The 19,588-nt window shown below is 33.8% G+C and overlaps 2 protein-coding genes across 2 annotated transcripts; both read left to right on the top strand.

The window, feature by feature from the left end:
- The first annotated feature begins 4,707 nt into the window (after positions 1-4,707).
- On the top strand, positions 4,708-6,192 carry LOC110781296 (F-box/LRR-repeat protein At3g59190-like). The gene has a single exon (XM_021985514.2). It carries the CDS (start codon positions 4,708-4,710, stop codon positions 6,190-6,192), a length of 1,485 nt encoding a protein of 494 aa, XP_021841206.2.
- Positions 6,193-7,270: 1,078 nt separating this feature from the next.
- On the top strand, positions 7,271-8,326 carry LOC130463692 (F-box/FBD/LRR-repeat protein At1g16930-like). The gene has a single exon (XM_056832900.1). It carries the CDS (start codon positions 7,271-7,273, stop codon positions 8,324-8,326), a length of 1,056 nt encoding a protein of 351 aa, XP_056688878.1.
- The last annotated feature ends 11,262 nt before the right edge of the window (positions 8,327-19,588 follow it).

The raw sequence follows: 19,588 nt of genomic DNA on the forward strand, positions 1-19,588 counted from the left end.
TTCTTTACATAAAAACTTGTACTTAATCACATGGGTATTTTGGTCAATCTCTCACATTTTACCTCATTTTTTAATTCTTGTGCCCAAGGTAGATGGTGCAATAATAAAAAAATGGAGGAAGTACATTATTAGTGATTTTGGAGAAATATTTTTTATTAAAATGAAAATTTTTATTACTTAAAAGTAGATAACTTTTACATATATAATGGTGACTTGTAAGCATTTTACGTCAACTTTAACTTCGGTGTACAATATTTATCGTCCACCCCATGTAAATAAGAATTTGTGTTCGCTTTATATTTTTACTAATGTGTTAAATTTATTTAAACTAGCTATTCGTGCACGTGATGCGTTTGAATCTTTTCAAAACTTTATGCAATCAATATTAGATGGAAATACGGAGGAAAAGGATGCAATTTAATATTTAAAGGATATTTTAAATAAAATATAATATTTAAATAAAATATAAAATATAATATAATATTTAAAAGATATATTTAACGGATATATAATATTTAATATAATATAATATATAATATAATATTTAAAGGATATTTTAAATAAAATATAATATTTAAAAGATATATTTAACGATTTAAATCTTAATAAGTTATCATAAAAATTTACCATCTATACGTATAGATCATATTCCGTACAATACAAACTCTTGTTTTTTTAGAAAATCACCCTCATATATATACTAGAGTCAAACCCGTATACGGTGCTCTTTCCTTTCTATCTATTGCCTTCGCTTACCATTGAAGAAGTTTTCGATGTTTTCAAGGGTCGACGTGATGCCGTGATCAAGGCTCTCATTACTGATTTGAATTTTTCTCTTTTGTTTTGGATTCTTTAATTTCTAGGGTTTTGATATAGAAGATTATTTTACTAGGCATTAGTTCAATCGTTAGATTAACACTTGTTGTACGAATGTTCGATTTATTTTACTTTACTAATTCCTCCGTTTTAGAAAGTTCTTTACGCTTTGGAATACGTGTCCAAAATAAAAAAACCTTGACCTTAAATTCTCACTATTTCTTGTTAGATTGGCCGGTCTCGGTATGTATTTTCAGAATATCCAACTTTTTATAATTTTTAGTAGTTAAATATTGCATTGAAATCCGTGCAAATAATAACTGTAAAGAACTTTCTGAAACGGAGGTAGAATGAACGATATATTCTTTCGAGTATACGATGAGGCCGGTTTTGTATAAGAACTAATTTGTGTTACGCTAATGTTGTTAGTATTGTCGTTATTTCTATTTGTTCTTACTCTTTTTTTTGTTCTTTTTGTAGATGTTGATAATTTCTACCACCAGTGTGATCCAGGTTAGGGTTTATCTCCGATTCGTATGCGTGTTTTGTGTTTTTTTTTTTTTTTTGTTTTTTTTATTAAGTTAGTATATAAATGCAGAATTGAAATTTTCATACGGAGTAATTTGGTTTCATTTGTTTGAAGTGCTCAAATTCAATAGTTATGTGCTTGTGTATGACTGATGTTGGAAAAAACACTGCTATTCAATTTTATCTTTCATCAAATTGTAATTTGGTTTCCCTCCGTTTCCCTTCCTTTCTCATCAAATTGTAATTTGGTTTCCCTCCGTTTCCCTTCCTTTCTCATCAAATCCCATATAATTTTTAGATCCAAACACCAAAAATTTTACTCCCTCCGTTTCTAAATAAGTGTCCAGTTCCCATAAATAGCGTTCCCTTATAAGTGTCCAGTTTCTATTTTTGGACATACACCTTTCTCACTTTTCTATACACTTTTCCCACTTTTCCACGCGCTTTTCCCACTTTTCTATAAATCATTATTACTTTTTCTTACACATTCTATACTTTAACCACTTTTCAATCACCACATCCACCTTTATATATACTTTATCAATAAACAATTATCTACTTTTTCCTTTCCAAAAAAAAAAACATTTCCAATCATTACCTCTTACACACAATTCAGTTTTATTAAATCCCGCGTAAATGTCAAAGTGGACACTTATTTAGGAACGAAGGGAGTATATATTTTTTTTCTTTCCAATTCCTTTCTATCAAACAAATTGTAAAAGCTATCAAATTAATTTCCTTTCTTTTCCTTTCACTTTATTCCATCAAATCAAACAACGAAAAATAAAATAAGTCTTTTTTTTGCCTTTTTCTTTATCATTTCCCTTAAATAAATGCGGAGGGAGTAGTTGATATTTGATGGCGAGTTCTTGCTAGAGTTGCCCTTGTAACTTGTAAGATTTATGTTGTGGATAGACTTGTCGAGCGGGTTGGTGGGGTCGGGTTGTAAAAAATTATTTTCGGGTTTGGGTTAAATCGGGTCGGTCACTTTCGGGTTCGGGTTTACAAATGCTTGTTCAAGGCCCAAAATTTTCGGGTTCGGGTAATAAATATATATACCAAATTCGGGCACAAAATTACAAATTTTCCTACACAATTTTATATTTAGTCAAATTCAACATTCAAATTAAAATCATATCCCAACAATAATAATAACGTGTTTACCATGGTAAAAATTCCTCATAATCTCACTTATTACTGTAAAATACAATGATTTTCAATCGGTCGGGTAAAAAAGGGGTTCGGTTGAGTTTTTACCCATTACTTTTCGGGTTGCTTGAGTTTAGATAAAATCGGGTTACGGGTCACAAAATTTTGTTCAAGACCCAATATTTTCGGGTCGGTTTCAGATTGAGTCGATTTTTGACAGGTCTAGCTGTGGACAATATCTAGGAGCTAGCCTAGAAAATTTTAGTAACTAAAATGTCTAGAATTATCCTAAAAAATATCTAGAATCTACAAAAAATCTAGTAGCAAGAAAAATCTAGATTTGCGAGAGGAGTAGAAGAATCTAGAGCATGTTAATTACTCTTATATATACACCCTTGCTCTCCATATTAAATCATAAGCATCAAATACCCATCAAGTCTTCCGTATCCTAATTTCTAACATGTTGCTTGATACTAGAGCCATTAGTTTCGATTCCCTGCCAACTCTAATGTTGTTATTTGATCTGTAGTCACTATTGTGTCAATATTAGAGAGGAAGTGTGCAACAATAAATGTATTGCAAGGCAAGACTTTGTTCTATTCACTTTATTCTCATGGTTTATTAAATCATATTAGGAAAATCAGACTAACAAAAAACACTCGTATAAAATATTTAGACCACACCAGACCAGAAACTAGAAAATTCAGATCAGGTGAAGAAAATGCCCTAATCGTTAGAGAATTAATACATTTGTCTGGATAGACGAAATGCGTGTATGATGTTCAAGGTTTAACTAACTCGTGAAATGGCCATTGTTTGGACTGGTTTTTCCTCCAGGGCTAGATTTTACCCGCGAGTTGTACTCTTGTACATTGGAGACTTGATCTTATTGCCAAATTTATCCTGTTTTGGGTTACCGTATTTGAATGTCAGTTGACAAATGTTTTATGTGATCCAGGAAAAATGTGTTCAATATGATAAATCAACTTCCTACTATATGCGAGGATGGGAATGTTGTATGCGAGGTTTGTGGAATAATACCTGATAAATCAAAAGAGAATTGCACAAGCACACATGCCATAGCTGAGCACATCAAGCAGTAGCTCCCAAGAAAGATCTACCATGGCAGCATTGCCCTTTGTTTTGCTGGAAATTATTTACAAAGTGTTTGATTGATTTACTTGAAACTATATTGCAGAAAAAACACATATACTAATGTGTTTTAGGTAATCAAAAAGTGAAATAGTGTTCTCAACTAAGATAGATTTTGCTTCCAATCTTGCTAATTCTGATTAATTAATCAGAATTAGCAAGATTGGAAGCAATTAAAGCGGATTTCAATCAATCATTCATGGTGATTCGTCGTTGTGAAGTAATTATGCAGACATCAATCAATTATTCATACGTGTGACGATGATGCATCGCCGTAAAGTAATTGAGCGGACATCAATAAGTTATCCATATCCATACACATTTGATTCATCGTTGTAAAGAAATTAAGCGGACATTAATAAGTTATCCATACACGTGTTGATATTTGTCGTTGTAATGTCCATACATATGTTGATTCGTCGCTGTAAAGTAATTAAGTTGAGTTATCCATACACATGTTGATTGATTTGTCGCTGTAAAGTAATTAAGCGGACATCAATAAGTTATCCATACACTAGTATGTGGATATCCACGTTGATTCGTTGTTGCATGGAGAAAATTAACCACATCAGAGTAAGGCTAAATTTAAATCAAGAGGCCAAGGATGAAATTAGACCTGATTATATATAGCCCGGCTTACTCTGGCCCGAAAAAGTACGAGTTTGGGCAACCTCAAATACCCATTTTTAGACCAAAGCCCGAACCCGACCCGAAAGGCCCGTAAAATCCAATCCTGCCCGAAAACCCGCAGAAAATTTATGGGTTTGGACATGAGATTTTTTTTGTGAAAGCCTAGCCGGGCTCGAATTTTGATCACCTCCAAATGAAATTAGGTTTAACCCAATAAGCCATGGGCTTCTTTTTTAGCCATTGTTGGGCATGTGCATACCCTTCTCAAGTACTTGACGCAAACTAAAAATGTGGTTTTATCTCAGAAACAAATCAAATCAATCAATGAAGTACAAAATCTTAAAATTTACCATAAGATAAAGCTATACGTGACTATATAGTGTTACAAAAATTTGATCAAAGCCAATTTCTTTTTTTACCAAAACGTAAACAATGGCTGTCAAATTTACGGCTGTTCATAAGAACAAAAAAAGGAAAAAAAGCAACCAAATTAAAGTCAAAGAAGACATAATAAGCTCTCTTCATGATGACTACCTTGTCGATATCCTATCGTTAATGTCCCTTGACGTTGCCGTTGCCACGAGCTTCTTTGCCCGACAATGGCGGGATCTTTGGACTGAAGTCACAGCTATCCATATCAATATCAAAACTTCCAAAGGACCCTTTAAGTACTGGAACACCTTTCAAGAGAAAATCCTACCAAAACTCACTTCTCCACTTATTCGAAGATTTGGTCTCGATATAAATTGTGGTGCTTTAAGCACATATGCATCTGATCAAATAGATTTGTGGTATCAACTAATTTCAGCTCGATGGAAGATCGAGGAAGTTAAGGTCAAGTCGAACGGGTTCGAAGGTCATATATCTTTCCCAACTATCTTCAAAATACCAACGTTAGTAGTTCTTGAATTAAGTGGTGATATAGATTCGTTTGTTATTTCTGTCGATGAGGTTAACTTGCCGAATTTGAAAAAGTTGAGTATACAAATCGATTTTACACAATCGACACAGTATTTGTTTATCGAAAAACTTGACGAGTATTGTCCATTACTCGAAGAGTTAAGTTTGAAGTGTTGTAAAGTCCGTGGAGGTGGGCTTTTAATTCCGGGTCATGTTCCATTATCGGGGAAGAATTTGAAGCGATTGAGTGTACAACACTCGGGCTATAACCCAGCGAAAATCATCGATATAGATGCACCTCGATTGGAATACTTAACATTGTATTCTTCAATCGATTTGTTTCGGTTCGTGTCGACTCCTATTGGGTTAGTAGAAGCCCATATAGGTGGCAATCTTCATAACGGATTAATGACGTCGAAACTTTTCGATTCGATTTGTAATCTAAGAACCCTTACTCTACGGAGAGCCATGATATCCGAAACGCCTACCTTGTTTTCCGATTTGACTCATCTTATATGCACCATATCTCGTTCCGAGGCGGATTTCAATGCGGTCCTAGGTTTACTCGAACGATGTCCGGTTCTCGAGGCTCTTATCTTAAACATCACTACAACTTGTAGATATGAGAAGGTTTCTGAACCTGCATTCATGTTAACTCGTGTCGAGAAAGTGTGGATGAAGTTCGGTTCTTCCTTGTTGCTTAACAAAGATGCATTGAATATGATGAATTATATGTTAAGTAGTGCCCGTGTTTTGAAGGAGCTTGTACTTGAGGTTACTGGTTGGAGTCATACTGATTTTTCCGATGATGATTCAGATAGTGATGTTTCAGATGGTGATGTTTCAGAAGAAGAAGAAAACCTCGAAGTGGAAGCTTGTAGGGAGGCATTCGAGTGGGCAAGATGTTCATTTTCGCGCTATCAAGTTGATTTTTTGGGAAAATATCTTCAAATCAAATTATCTGGCGATGAACCTAAGTTAATTAGGACATCTAAGGGTCGCATTATTTGTATATAAAGGATAAATCTTTGTAATTTAGCTGATGAATTAATTAGATGTTTTTTGTTTTTTAACTTATACTTTAGCTGTAGGAGAACATTCAAGACAGATTTATATTTATATGTTGGAGAAATTTCCTTAATTTGTTTTTATTTTTATTTTTATTTTTTTAAATGCGAATGGAGATTCGAATTTGAAATCAATCATACACATACCTTCAATCTTAACCCCCAGTCAAGAATATTTTGAATATTTAGGAACATATTGTTATGAATTGTATTTTATATCTTATTCTAGTTTCCTAAGTCAGAATTGATTCTGGCTGTAGAAGGACTAAAGTCCGGTTTGGTACATTTTGGTACATAATTCAAACCAAACCTTATGATATGTCAAACAAAACCGAACCGTATGATATGTCAAACCGGACAAATGTGTTTAAAAATGGTTTGGTTCTATTCGGTTTGCGGTTTAGCTGAATTCGATTCGGTTTGCGGTTTAGCTGAATCTAGTGCGGTTTAGATGATCCACTAGATTAACGAAGAACAAGGAGGAACTCCACCTCTATGCTGAAAATTTATTGAATTTAAGAGAGAATAGCTGATTAAATTAAGCAAAAGACTAAAAAAATAGTCTAATTTATGAAGAAATTAAAATATTTCCGGCCAACGATGGGAAAAAAAGAAACCCTAGAAAAGGAGAGGGGGAGAGAGAAGGGGAGATCGAGCGGCGAGAGTCCTAGTGTACGGGATACTCCCGTGGCCCAAATAAAATACAAGAATGGCTTATTATAGAATATGGACCCAGGCCTAAGGCCCAAATCAAATGACCTAATATTCCTCAAACCCCTATAAATACTGATTTATGGGGAAGGTAAAGGCTCTGGACACTCTCTCCTCTCTCACTATTTTATCTCACAATATAATACTAATGTTGGGCGCGAGAGCCTCCCTCGTGTGTTCGGGTTCACCTTGCTGGCACTCATCTCCACGCTTTGACTAATTTAAGCTGTACTAAACTAAGTCAATTAAACAAAACCTAAAAAAAACCTAGCAATTGACAGAACCCCATAGCTGCAATTTCAAACCTCTCCAATCCAATGACTGAAATACGGCCGACAAGAAAAAGAGAAGATAGACTAAGCTCTCTCCCCGATGCCCTCCTCATCGACATCATCTCTCTCGTTCCGACCGATGCCGCCATAGCCACCGCCATAGCCACCGCCGTTCTATCGCCTCGATGGCGGTTTCTATGGGCCCATATTACTTCTCTCGACATCGATACCAGAAAATTCCGCCTCGATGCCATAAATCAAGTAATCAATAAGATCACTTCACCGTCGATTAAAACCTTCAAGCTCCGTGTTTGCGGCCGCACTTTTGTTAAAGGCCGCACTTTCGTTTACTGCCGCACTGTTATGCATACATATTTTTCTGGTGTTATGGATTCATCGTGTCGTCGAATTTGTGACCGAAACATCGAAGAAATCAGTCTCAAAATCCAAGATTTTAATTTCGATCACATCTTATTCCAAAATCCTTCGTGTGTTTTCCAAATCCCTTCGTGTGTTTTCCAAACCCTTTCGTTGGTACTGCTTGAACTGGATTCCAATATACGTGGCTGTTGTTATGGAATTAGTGATGATATATTCGAGTTTTTCCCTTTCACTGTAAAGGTCTGTAAAGGCTGGGGAAAATTAATCGAGTCTTTACCATCCCTCGAAGTTTTATCAATGGTTGTTCCTTTAACGAAGGATAGATATTTTCTCGATAAACCACAAATTGACATATCAATCACTAGTAGAAATTTGGTGCGATTGAATTTAAGTGTACTTGGGAAAGAATTGGTTAATGTTGTTGTCGATGCCCCTAGATTGGAATACTTAAGGTTTGATGTTTTAATTCTTTCCAAGTTTGTCTTTGTGAAGAAACCGAATTCCATACGTGAAGCAAACATAAGTTTTGATTTAGAATTTACTGATGATGATGATGTTGATGATGATAGAAACAACTGGATCATGGAATTTCTTGGATCGATTTCTAATGTTAGTTCCCTCACACTTTGTATTAGAGATGACGATGTTATGATTACGACGGCCGTGTTATTCGCAAATCTGACCTATCTTCGACTGCAAATGTCGAATTTGTATCTTTAACGACAACCTAATTACGACGGGTCAAAAATCCCGTCGCAAAAGCCTTTTGCGACGGGGCTAACAACCAAACAATGACGGGAATAACCGTCGCAAATATCTTTTACGACGGGTTTACGACGGATTTACGACGGGATTTCTATTAACGACGGCCCTCTTTTATGACGGGTTCGCGACAGGAAATCCTGTCGTTAATCAACGATTATTGGTCTTTCGCGACGGGATTTCCCGTTGTTAATAGTACAATTTTTTGTAGTGTGTTTTCTATGAGTATGTATAAGTGGTTATTCCCGTTGCTCAATTCATGCCCGAGTATGGAGGTTCTTGTTTTGAGTTTTACCGAGAACTATTTCTGCAATCATCTTATCCCCATAGATGATTATGATTTTGTTCCTTTGTGTCTAATGACTCGTATCAAGAGGATTGAGATCGAGGCGTTTTCCCTTGATTTTTACGATAAGTGGAGTTTATTGGTAAGGTATTTTCTGATTAGTGCCCAAGTTTTGGAGCGCTTGATCTTTACCCAATTTTACACGAATAATTCGGGTCTTACAAAATCAGGTTATCTCGGGGAATTGAAGTTTTGGAAAGAAGTTCGCCGATGTGCGAAATTGAATTTTCAGGCTTATTATGAAGATGTGTAGCAACACTTGATCCTTTACACAATAGAATTAGTTAATCCTGGATCCAAAACCTAGTATACATATTCAATCCTTTATGTTTATCCATCGGTTTGATCAATGCATATTACACTACAAGAATTTGTATCTTTTACGATAACTTAATTATGACGGGTTAAAAATCCCGTCGCAAAAGCCTTTTGCGACGGGGCTAACAACCAAACAATGACGGGAATTACCATCGCAAATGTCTTTTACGACGGGTTTATAACGGGTTTACGACGGGATTTTCTATTAACGACGGCCCCCTTTTATGACGGGTTCGCGACAGGAAATCCCGTCGTTAATCAACAATTATTGGCCTTTCGCGACGGGATTTCCCGTCGTTAATAGTATAATTTCTTGTAGTGTTATTGTTTGAGTTGTACATCATTCTTGAGTGCCATTGCATTTGTCTTGGCTTAAGAGTTTGGAGTTTGGAGTTGTACAACTTTTGGTAGTAGAACTAGATTTTGGGTTAGGGCGATGCCTGAGTGGCCGAGTCATATTTATTTATCAAAATTTTACGAGGTAATATCGAATAGTTTTGGGGTATTTGAATATTATTTCTCTTGATGGGGTTAACTAACCTACCAAATGTCAAGAAGTTAAGGATACATATTGATTTTACACTATTAACACAATACACGTTCATGGAAAAGCATAATACGTATTCAATTGGTGATATTACATTATGAAAAATATCGAGATAGATGTCCGTAGTTTGGAATAATTAAAATTGAATATTATGGTAGTTTTTCGGGGGTATTTAGAATATTTAGAAACATATTGTTATGAATTGTACTTTATATTTTACTAGATTAGGACTCGTGCATGTACATATATTCAAAAGTTAATATGCGACTATCTTTTTTATAAAATATTTAACTGAAATATTTATCCCTTAAAGTTAATGCATAGTTAATAAATCATGAATAAATTCATTTAATAATCTAATATGCAACTTCATTCCTATTGTGTATAATTTTTAAAATTTATTTTGAAAATTTCCTATTACGTATTATATGTTTTTTATTTTTAATATGATAGTTTGACCAAAATATTCGATAGGCTTAATATGTTAATTTTACATAATTTGTATAAATATATTTTCTATTATTAATGTGACGATTTGACTAAAATATTATTAAAAATCTTCTAATACTGATATATATCCTATATTTTTTTTCCCATACATAAAGAGTTTATACAAAAGGAAAGAAAATAAATGAATTTTTTTTTTTAGAAAAATGACGTTTGGCGGGAAAATGTTGATATAGTAAAATGTAATGTAATAGATTATAGTTTCCTAAGTTGAATTGATTCTATGGGTAGAAGGAGTAAATTAAATAGTTAGGGTATAATTACTTGTGGTGTGAAGGTTTATAACAAGTATGGTGTACACGACCCAATTTGGTGCATTTTGGACTTTTGGTACATAACCCAAACCATACCGTAATATTATTGTTTGACCTTTTTTCATACCTAAACGACCGTATAATATGTCAAATAGGACCAAATTGTATAAAAAAGGTTTGTCGGTTTGCGGTTTAGCTTTATAATTTTCGGCGCTACTTTTCTTAAGGAAAACAATATATGTTTGTAGTATATGACTAACTAAACCCCCTAATAACGAGAATTTAATATACTAAAAGAAAAGTTGATGTAAATAAGTTCGTTATTATTATTTTACCTTTGTAAATCTAGTTATTTGTTGGTCTTCCTTACTCGACCGTATTTTAAAGAAGGGTACAAAATAGTGTTATTATTTATGAAAAAATTAGACTATTTTCAGCTAACAATGGCAAAAACAAAGAAAAAAACAAAAATGAACCCTAGAAAAAGAGAGAGTGGGGGAGATCGAGCGACGAGAGTCCTAGGTTAACTAATTTAAACTAATTTATTTATTATTTTGTAAAAGGTATTTTGATTTTTTTTTTCTTCCATATTTGCATTGCGTAATTTTCTACCCTTCTGTTCCTTTTTGTTCTTCCCGGTTGGGGTTTAGGGTGAAAATTAAGAAAATGGAATCTTGTAATGATTGAGTGTAAGAGTAATGATTGAGTGTAAGAGAAAGTAATAAAGTAGTGAAGGAAAGTAATAAAGAAATGAAGGAGAGAGAATATATTTTTAATAAAGTACGGAGTAATAAAAAATCATAAAAGTGGGGTTGGGTGGGTGAATGGGGAAATGTAAATTAATTAAATAAGGGATGGTGGGGAAATTTATGGTAAACAGTCATGTCCAAAAATAGAAACGAGAAGAACAAAAAGAAACGCCCGAAATATAAACGGGAATAACAAAAAGGAATGGAGGGAGTACTACATATTGAAAAATTAAACAAAACCTAAAAAAACCTAGCAATTGACAGAACCCAATAGCGGCAATTCCAAACCTTTCCAATCCAATGACTGAAAAACCGTCGACAAGAGAAGTAGACGATAGACTGAGCTCTCTCCCTGATGCCCTCCTCATCGAAATCATCTCTCTCCTTCCGACCGACGTCGCCGTAGCCACCGTCATTTTATCGCCACGGTGGCGGGGTCTATGGACCCAGATTACTTCTCTAGACATCGATACTAGAAAATTCCACCACCGCCGCCGCCTCGATGCTTGCTTCGTCATCAATCAGTAATCGAGAAATTCACTTCACCGTCGATTCGAACTTTCAGTCTCCGGGTTTACAACCGGAATTTTAAGCATAAATATTTTTCTGGTGTTCTGGATTCATGGTTTCGTCGAATTTGATCCCTAGGCCAAGACATCATCCTTAATCTTTAATCAGTAGTTGGTTAAAGTTCAGCTATGAGAAATTAGTTAATCGATCCAAAATCTAATATATATATATAAAGGGGAGTTTTTTCAAGAGCATTTAAAGCGTCCACGTATGATTTCCATGTCATCACATATAATTAAGTTATTAATTAATTAAATAAATAATATTGGAGTCTTGCCACGATTGACCACTTAATATGATAAAGATAGATTTCAACTAAAACGTATCCTACTTCTCTTCTACCTTTTTTTCATATATATACATATAAACTTTCTTTTGGAATTCCACAAAAACTCACGTAACTCACGTATAAAATCCACAAAAAAATATACAATAGAAAAAAAAAATTATGCACAACATATTTGTTTATGCTACATCGGCTTAAGAACTTGCAATTCGTTACAAACATAATTGTTTATGTTCCATGCTCCATCGGCTTAAGAACTTGCAATTCGTCTATGTGTGTTCATTTAATACTACTCGTATGCCTACTGGATATTGATATGTTTGTATTTAAATTTTTGTTGTGTTTGATTTCATCTTGCTTAAGTAACTCACGTACATTAATTCTTTATTATGTTTCAGCGCAAAAGTCGATGGTGTGGAGTATTGCACATATAGGTTGTACGCAAGAAAAAATAAAACACAAACTTTAATTCAAGGAGGGTGATTGATGCAACAAATTATAGTAGATTGCTATCTTGCAATTGAGAACAAAAGCTTATCTTTTATCCACAACGAACTATTTTTTTAAAAAAAGAAAAAGAAGAGAGAGGAGGAAAATAACATACAGCATCCACAAAACGTTCATGAAGATCAGGAGTCCACCGTAGTCTTGGCTTTGGGTCCCTTTGACATCAAAACACCACCCTCCAACACTTCATGGTGGTTGTACGGATATGATTCAATGGCGAATTTATAAATACTAGGTGCAGTGCACGTGGTTTAAGCATAAATATTTTTTTGGATAATATTGATATTTTTCTGCACAAACGTAATACTTTCGTGTACAGAGTATTTACATATTTCCGAAAAAAAAAATGAGCATCTAAAAGGTTGATCCAAGGTTAACAATCAAGCTCAAGGGTAGAACTTGTTTCAAAAGCTTAATTGAACTACTGGTATCTTTTAAAGTGCTCCGATAACTTTGATGACAGAGTTTACCTGCAATGGTGAATTGCAAAGATTTTATTTTAAAATGTACGATAAATTTGTCCATAGCAAAAGTAGAAGGACAGCCGGCGAAAGATCGGCCCAAGGACAGCAGGCGAAAGATCGGCAAAAGTTCCAAAATTAAATATTTTTTGTAAAAGCAAGGCTAAATGGTGATTGTAATTTCAATTACCTTAATATAATAAATAATGATTGTAATTTCAATTACCTTAATAATAAGGATTTCATCGGTTTCCAAGCTAATTGTAATACTTTTTTCAAACCGATCAAATATAAGAGTTGTTTAAAAATATAGTTAAGTCCAAAGTGTAGCCTAAATAATGTTGTTAATCATCATCATTTAGTGTTGTTAATTGTTAATGTTGGATCAACTATTAAAAATAATGATGGACTCAATTATTAAAAAAGTCATCAATTAATGTTGTAAATCGTTAATGTTTGACTCAACTATTAAAAATAAACCGCTTTAACTTTTTAATAGCCTTAAAGCCTTCGATCTCTAAAACTCACGAGTTAATTAGGATGGATTTCGGTTTAGGTGGACAGTGTTTGGTGTTGTTTCATCCGGTCTACGCAATCAGATGACATAAATTAGTGTTGCACTAACTTTATTATACTTCGTATATCTTGGGCTTTTGTCATTCCTTATTGTACAATTTTGTTATTTGAGTCTACCTAAATTACCCCTAAATCTTATGAGTAGCATTTTGTATTATTACTTTTATTAGTGTGTTGATGATGTTGTACATTAATTATAATGCTCTGAGTAGTCTCTTTGTCAAGTGAAACTGATTGAGAATATACTATTTTTCCCGTGATACAATTTTGATAATTCACGACGAAGATCGTACAACTACGAATATTATTATCAGACTTTATCCTCCCGATCATCAAGGTTTAAGTAGACCATATACAAAATAAAAAAGATAAATAAGTACTAGGTAAAAGATAATAAGAGTCCTAAAAAAAATAAGAGAAAAAAAAATACAATTATTCTCTTTTAACAAATAAGATAGAATTACAAATTGTGGAATTTTATTTACATTAAACCCTTGATATTTGGACTAATTCATATCATAATTTTAAATAAGGACAGAAGGAGTCTATACTAATACAAATTATTTGTAATGATTTTGTTGAGATCACATAAATAACTAACTCGAGTTTTACCATTATTGAACTAACCATTTATAACTCGGTTTTTCTATGAGTGCCTTTCTATAATGGCGCTATAATATATAAAACACTTATCTGTATACGATGATATAATAAGACAAATATGTACTTTCATTACAAACCCGTGCATCGCACGGGCTTCAGTACTAGTCTAGTATATATACATATTCAATCCTTTATATATGTTTATCCATGGGTTTGATCAATGCATATTATTTTTGAGTTGTACTTTATTCTATGAATCCTTGTTGTCCTTGCCTACCTAGCTAATGACATCATTCTTGAGTGCCGTGGTAACTTGATTTTATTGTGCATTTGTCTTGGTTTAGACTTTAGAGTGGTTGTTTTGTGCAACTATTGTTAGTAGAACTAGATTTCGGTTCGGGTGATGATCCGAGTGGCCGAGTCATCACTTGAATAATTGTAACTATACTTTTGTGCAAACAAATAAATATAAACCATAATTAACATTGTGTCTGACTTTCATACCTTATCAAGTAAATTTTGTGTCTGCTCGACCCATGCCCCATCTACCCACATGACTATATTATTTCTTTATACATTGGCCAAACTTCACAGGTTTGACCTAATAATATGTTGGGCCAGGCCATATAGAAGGCCCATGTAACATCGAAGGGTTATTTATTCTGGGTTATCTCGAAATCAAGATACTACTTTAACCTAAAAACAACCGTCCTCCGCCACTCTACCTCCCTCTTGAAATTAAACTCAAAAAACGAGAACAATAAAATCACACTCCGAAATGCAAATGCTTGAAGCAATCAAATCCATGGAGAATTTACAAATCAACAATGAAGAAGAAGATAGACTGAGCTCTCTCCCAGAAACCCTCCTCGAGAAAATTCTGGAACTCGTCCCATTCAAATCCGCCGCCGCCACTTCCGTCTTATCCCAACGGTGGCGCCACCTTTGGACCCACCACCCCCACCCCGCCTTAACTCTCTCCGACGAAAACATCCACGAACAAATCATCAGCGTCAATCGTATCTTCGACCGCCTCGACTGCCTACCAATCCAAACCTTTGAGATCTATTACCCTTCTAACTTAACCGATTATTATTCAAATCGTTTTCCCGTGGCTTTGGATTACTGGGTTTCTCGATTATACAAACATAAAAGTATCACCAAAATCTAGCTAGACATCCGCCCCAAAAACGATCGGCGTGGTATTCCCCCTGATATTAATTTATCATCCCGTATTTTTCAATCTCAAACCCTAGAACACCTTGAATTGTTTGGATCTTTTGCCTGTTTTTTTCCTGAATATGCTCGAATTAATCTTCCTAATTTGAAGAAGATGGTGTTATTCGGGGTTTATTTGGACGACAACTTGCTGCGAGATTTAGTCAAGTCTTGCCCATTATTGGAAGATTTAACCTCGAGTTTAAGTATAATGAGGATGGTTCAAATTCTGAATATTTCATCTTCGAATTTGAAGTCATTGAGCATTGATCACGAATACTCCGCCGAATTCGTGATCGATGCTCCTATTCTAGAACACATTGAAATACGAGGTCATGTTGCATCGTATCGTTTTGTAAAGGAATTGGGTAAACTACGTGAGGCGATTCTTGGAATTAGGCGTCCTATCACACCATTAGTTGAAAGCAACGATAATAATCTTTTTACAGGGATTTCAAATGTTGAGTCCATTCACTTTGATAATAATCTTTGGTTATTCAAACGCTTCAATGATCTTTTTGTTGGACGAAATTCGAAAACCTGACCAAACTTACCATGGATGTTTTCTTAGAAAAACAAGGGTTTATGGATCCACCAATTCCTCTAAGTTGGTTGAGCAAGCTAGAGTGGATAGAATTATCAGGTGTCGAAGCTAATGAGGTTCATATAAATTTGGTGAAATGCATTATTTGTAATGCAAGTGTTTTGGAGCAATTTCACATTTCTTGTTCTGCTCAACTTGTTGAGGAAGAAAACAACTTCATTCGGAAATCGATCACACTTCGAAGGAGCTATGTATCTTGTGAGATTAAGTTTGAAGGTGATCCTGTCATTGTATCTGAAATTGAGTCATTTGTTTATCAGATTATCGAGTAGTAATTAAATTGCACCTTTTTTTTTTGTTGCTATACACTTAATTAATTATCTCTTCTGTAATGCTACTATGTATGGAGTACCATGTGGAGTATCATGAAATTTCAGTTTATTAGTCTAGTTTTGGGTCGTTTGTTATTTGATTTCATGTTGAACAATGCTACGAGGGAACCTATTTGACTTGAAATTTTTAATTTGGTTGAACATTAGAAAGAAACAAGGATTTATGATTTTACGAGTTAATAGAGTAATTTATATTGTGTCATAGTCCGATTGTTTCGACACTGAATTGTGTGGCACGCTCTTATCTCTCTTTATCTCAAGGCTTAACCTTTCTAAAAGTTTCAGGCTTTAAATAAAATTATTATTTTTTGTCAATCATCTGATGTTGTATTTGCTTCCGTTGTTGTTAGCATCATTAAATATTGTAGTGTTGCATGTTTTTAAGCTTTTCAAAACTCAACAAAGTCTTCCAAAGCAGATACGTCTTTGGTTCCGTTTGTACATGATAGAGGAAATATGGACTATTGTTTCTGTAGCAAATACGAATAATACGAAGTAATCGTATTTGTTAAATTTTTGTAGCTATACTCTCTCCATATTTTAATACGACTTTTTAAAAGAGGACGTATATTATTTTTGGTATGATTTACTACGTATGATATTATTACTATTTGTTTTAAGTCTTTTGAATATAGGTTTAGAGACATACTTCCTCCGTTTCTTAATATTTGCATTATGTTGAGTTTTCACACTATTCATTTATTAATTTTGACCAAATTTATAACTAATATGTGTGGACAATTTTTTTTTTTTTTTTTAATTGTTATTGGGTTAATCTCAATGTATATTAACATATCTAATTATATATTTTATTTTATTATTATAAAATAAGATATTGATTGTCAAAATTAGTTTACGAATATTGTAGAAAGTCAAATTGATACATTTATTGTATACATTGATTGTCAAAACTAGTTTACGAATATTGTAGAAAGTCAGGTATAATATATCGGTTATGGTATAATCGATAATGTAGTTATACGGGTCATTCGCTTTTTGTCAGAAATCGGTTGGATTACTAGTGGACTTTGGATTAGGCATAAACCCTGACGCACGCGGAAGTTTTGATGGACCTGAATAATATAACAAAATTGTATTTTATCATTGATTACGTTAATAAAAATTGTACACTTTTTACAGGGATTTCAAATGTTGAGTCCATCCACTTTGACAATAATCTTTGGTTATTCAAACGCTTCGATGATCCTATGTGTTGGACGAAATTCGAAAACCTGATCAAACTTACCATGGATGTTTCCTTAGAAAAAGAAGGGTTTATGGATCCACCAATACCTCTAAGTTGGTTGAGCAAGCTAAATTGGATAGAATTATCAGATATCGAAGCTAATGAGGGTCATATTAATTTGGTGAAATGCATTATTTGTAACGCAAGTGTTTTGGAGCAATTTCACATTTCTTGTTCTGCTCAACTTGTTGAGGAAGAAAACAACTTCATTCGGAAATCGATCACACTTCGAAGGAGCTATATATCTTGTGAGATTAAGTTTGAAGGTGATCCTGTCATTGTATCTGAAATTGAGTCATTTGTTTATCAGATTATCGAGTAGTAATTAAAGTGCATTTTTTGTGGTTTGTTGCTATACACTTAATTATCTCTATCCTGGCATTTCAGTTTATTAGTCGGGTCGTTTGTTATTTGATTTCAGGTTGAACAATGTTACGAGGGAACTTTTTGACTTGAAATTTTTATTTGGTGGATGTATGATCTTTCTTTTACAATTAATAGAGTAATTGTGTCATGGTCCGACTGTTTCGACCCTGAATTGTGATGTTGTAATGTTACGTGTTTTTAAGCTTTTCAAAACTCAACAAAGTCTCCCAAAGTATATACTCCCTTCTTATTTATTTAAGAGATACACTTGGTCGGGCACGGGTATTAAGAAAAAGAATTGAATGAAATAAAGTAATAAAATAAGTGGGGTTGGGTAGATATTTTAATAAGTAAAACAAATGGGGACCATGTCATTTTAGGGGATGGAGGGTGGGGGTGGGGTATAGATAGATTATTTAATTAGATGGTAGGGTTGATAAGTTACTAAAAATGGCAAGTGTATCTCTTAAATAAATACGGCCGGAAAAGGCAAGTATATCACTTAAATAAATACAGAGGGAGTACGTTTTATGCGTTGGTCATGGACTATTGTTTTCGTAGCAAATACGAAATAATCGTATTTGTAAAATGTTTGTAACTATACTCTCTCCATATTTTAATACGAGTTATACTTTTTAAAAGAGGACGTATATTATTTTTTATATGATTAACTAGGTATGATATTATTACTTTTTGTTTAGGTATGATATTATTACTTTTTGTTTTAAGTTTTTTGAATATAGGATTTAGAGACATACTTTCTCAATGTATATTAGCATATCTAATTTTATATTTTATTTTATTAATATGAAATAAGATATTGATTGTCAAAATTAGTTTACCAATATTGTAGAAAGTCAAATTGATACATTTAGTGTATACATTGATTGTCAAAATTAGTTTACGAACATTGTAGAAAGTCAAATTAGTTTACGAATATTGTAGAAAGTCAAATTAGTTTACGAATATTGTAGAACATCAGGTATAATCGGTTCGGATATAATCGGATAATGTAATTATACAGGTCATCCGCTTTTTGTCAGAAATAAACCCTGACGCACGCGCCCATATCTCTGACTTATCTCTTTGGTAGAACTCTTGTTTCTACGTTCTTTTGATTGGCTCACCTATAAACTTTTGCAAATATTTATAGTTTTTGTATTCTAGTTTCTAGATTATTCTAGATTATAATTTACAATCATATTTTCTAGATTTTTCTAGATTTATATTTAACATCGTGTCCCGCCGTTGTGTCTCCCTTTGGACTCAGCTTCCCTACATTGAAATCGAGATCAACCCATTTCGGCGTTCCAGCATTACCTCTGAAGATAGCTTCCACAAATTCTTCACCTTCGTCCACTACGTTCTCCATCAACTCACTTCCCCGCAAATTCATATCGTCCATCTTGATTTCTATCACCCTAAATTGAAAATTGCCCAATTCCATGTCTGCTCTGTGGCTTTGTTTTCATGGTTCCTCTTAATTATCTGCGCCCGTAATCTAGTAATTTTCGATTTAATCTTGGACTTAAGATTTTGGGAACTATTGTTGAATATTCTCCGGATAAAAATCAAGTTTTGGTTACGAAACATGGCTGAATGAGCTAGACTCAATCATTAACATACTATCCCGCACACTAATGAACTTAAACATGCGAAACAAAACCCATTAGAACTTACCTATCCGTCAAAAACTACACATGCGAGATTTTAATTTGTTATGGTATCAA

The sequence above is a fragment of the Spinacia oleracea genome, chromosome 6, assembly GCF_020520425.1.
Source record: "Spinacia oleracea cultivar Varoflay chromosome 6, BTI_SOV_V1, whole genome shotgun sequence".
NCBI lineage: Eukaryota > Viridiplantae > Streptophyta > Magnoliopsida > Caryophyllales > Amaranthaceae > Spinacia > Spinacia oleracea.

What these genes read in the sequence shown, in the direction of transcription:
- LOC130463692 (XM_056832900.1), top strand. Translation starts at nt 7,271, where the DNA reads ATGACTGAAATACGGCCGACAAGAAAAAGAGAAGATAGACTAAGCTCT.
- LOC110781296 (XM_021985514.2), top strand. Translation starts at nt 4,708, where the DNA reads ATGGCTGTCAAATTTACGGCTGTTCATAAGAACAAAAAAAGGAAAAAA.